This window comes from Rhinolophus hipposideros (assembly GCF_964194185.1).
Source record: "Rhinolophus hipposideros genome assembly, chromosome: 11".
Classification (NCBI taxonomy): Eukaryota; Metazoa; Chordata; class Mammalia; order Chiroptera; family Rhinolophidae; genus Rhinolophus; species Rhinolophus hipposideros.
The window spans coordinates 78964647-78967209 of NC_138057.1; the positions used below are offsets into that span (position 1 = coordinate 78964647).

The 2563-nt window shown below is 57.0% G+C and overlaps 1 protein-coding gene across 1 annotated transcript; it reads right to left on the reverse strand.

Moving 5' to 3' along the window:
• Nucleotides 1-296: 296 nt before the first annotated feature.
• QRFP (pyroglutamylated RFamide peptide) lies at nt 297-713 on the reverse strand (the record flags this gene model as incomplete). The annotated part of the gene is made up of 1 exon (XM_081066449.1): nt 297-713. The coding sequence occupies exon 1, from the start codon at nt 699-701 to the stop codon at nt 297-299; it is 405 nt and encodes a 134-aa protein (XP_080922575.1). The 5' UTR covers nt 702-713.
• Between the last annotated feature and the right edge of the window lie 1850 nt (nt 714-2563).

The window sequence follows — 2563 nt, forward strand, 5'->3', positions numbered from 1 at the left end:
CCAGACCGTGGGGAGGGGGCCAAGACAGGCACCGGTGACACTGTTGGGGAGCCACCGCCAGGGGGGGCGTTTTCTTCCTACCCGAGATGGTTGCTTCTGGTCATCTCCTTGTTGACACCACCAGGCTTTTGCTTCAGCAAAGTTGGAGATCAAAAGTAAGCACCCACCTAACCAATCCGACTGCTAATAATTCATTATAATAATACCCACACCTCGGTCTGAAGTCCGAGGGGTGGAAACGGTGCGCTGGGGAGCAGGGTCTGAGGAGAAACCCTTTCCCGGATGCCCCGGCCCCTTCACCGGCGGCCGAAGCGGAAGCTAAAGCCACCTTTCTTCCTGCTGTAGCCGTTGAGCTCCTCAGCCAGGGTCCCTAATGGGCCACTAGCCTTCTCACCGTCAGCCGGGAAGAAGCCGGTGGCCTCACTGCCATCATCCTGCCTCCCAAACCGGAACCTGAAGCCAGCACGCTCTCTGCCTGACATCTGCAGCTCCTTGGCCGTCAGGAGCAGGGCATGTGTGTGGGGGACTGGCAGCCACTTGGAGGAGCCCCATGGGAAGTGGCTTCGGTGTCTCCGGGCCAGAGCGGCCCAGCTCATTGTGCCTCCGATGGCGTCCATGGGCTCTTCTCTGTCCAGCAGCGGAAAGCAGGTGCCCAGCGGCAGCAGGAGGAGCAGGCAGGACAGGAAGGAAGGGCTTATCATCTGGTCCAGAGGAAAGAGAGGAAGAAGTTACAGGCTGCTGTGTGGGCCATACACACTTGTCAGCAGTACTTCCCAGGGCCTGGGCAGCTGTCAGAGCGGAAGCTGGTGGCCCACCTGAGCCCACCTTGCAAACAGCATGAGGAAGCGTCACTGCGTTGCGGGCACCAAGCCTTTATTTTCTTAGCAGGCTCAGGAGCTGATTGCACCAATTAGGCTGGTGCTCCCTCTCCTGCAACCCCTGGATTTGATGGCCGTGGCAGTTTAGCTATAATCCACCACTGCTGGGATGGCTTTCAGCAGCACACAGGCAGCCAGGGAGAGCTGGGCGAACTTGGGTTCATTCTTTTATTATAATTATTGACTCTTGGCCATATCAATCTCAGAGCCACGGGGTAGAAAGTTAATAGCACCAATCTCTTAGTCTTCAACTTGATAATAAATGGGTCTAGATAAACTGTTTAGCTAATGTCTCTTTTAACATGGAAATAAATTGCTCTGGAAAGCAGGAAACCGATCTGACATACCTGGGCTAACTCACACCCCCGGGGAGCAGCGTGTAAACATGGCTGGATGTCGACGGTCCCTATTGAGCACCACGTGTGTGCACGGCTGCACTTCATCTGCACAATAAATCTAACTTGGAGGCCGTTATGCCCATGTTTTTGAGCAAGAAAACTGTCAGAAAGGCTAAGAGATGGTGCCTAGGCCACACCGCGAGAACGTGGAGGCTCTGGGATTCGTGATTCTAATGGCACTTCAGGCCCCTGGCCACTGCTTTCCCTCCGTGTCTGCACTTCCTTACAGCCCTCCGGGAGGCGTTGTTTCTTCCCTGTCACAGTGGAGGGAGTAGGCTCAAACAGGTGACTTGCCCGAGATGTCACAGCTTTGTAAGTGACAAGTGGGATGCCAGCCCAGGTCTAACTGGGCTTGACTCAGGATTTGCTATGTGTAGTGGTCTGTGTGTGTGTGTGTGTGGGGGGGTGTTGGAACCAGACTAGAGCCTCCCGGCATGCCCCTGCCTCTGCAATGACTGCTTGTTCTTTTGCAAAGGAAGCCTTTTTGGTAACAACCGTGGCGAGTCAGGTCTGGCTGGTCCTCTGACGAGGAGAACAGAGGCTGGAATAAAGAGAAGATGGCACAGGCTCCCAGGGCTTTCCTTAGAAATGGCTCCCTTGAAGACATTCCAAACTGAACTCAGCCAGAAAGCTTTACAGAAATCACAAAAGCAGCCTTCCTAAGCTTCTCATCCCGGGGCTGGCCCCACCTCTCGCCTGCTTCTGAGAAGCGCCTCCATCGGGCCTGGGTGGGGTGGGGCTTCCCACAGGAGTCTCCTCTCCAGAAAGTACCGCGGACAGCTCTTTGGACCAGAGAGGTTCCCACCTGGGGAGGATAGCCTCCGGAAGGGACATCTTGACGCACAGAAGTACGTGGCCCTTCTACCCTTTGGGGGGATCATGAACCCCTTCAAGAACCTGGTAGAAGCTTGGGACACTTGCACTAAAAATTGGGCCCCAGCACAAGTCAGGGTGTCTGTCAGGCCCCAACATCCGGGACAAGGCAGGCAGGGCACGGGCTGGAGACCAGGGGCCGGGCCCTGGAGGGCAGCTGTGGCCCATCTGCGCTGCTCTGGGCTACAGGATGGGGCACTGGCCTCACCTCTCTGGGCCTCCCCAGCCCCGTGGGCCCTGCCCAGCTCCTGACCTGGGTTAGGGCCTGAGCGGGGCTCCTACGGGATATGGAGCGTCTACTCACCGTGCTGTGGGACTGCTCCCCAGGAGGGCAGGCAGGCTCCTCTGAGCTCTGGTCCAGGAGGTGTGGCTCCCGGGCTCTCCCTGCTTTATATAGGTCCCCTGGGCCTTGCC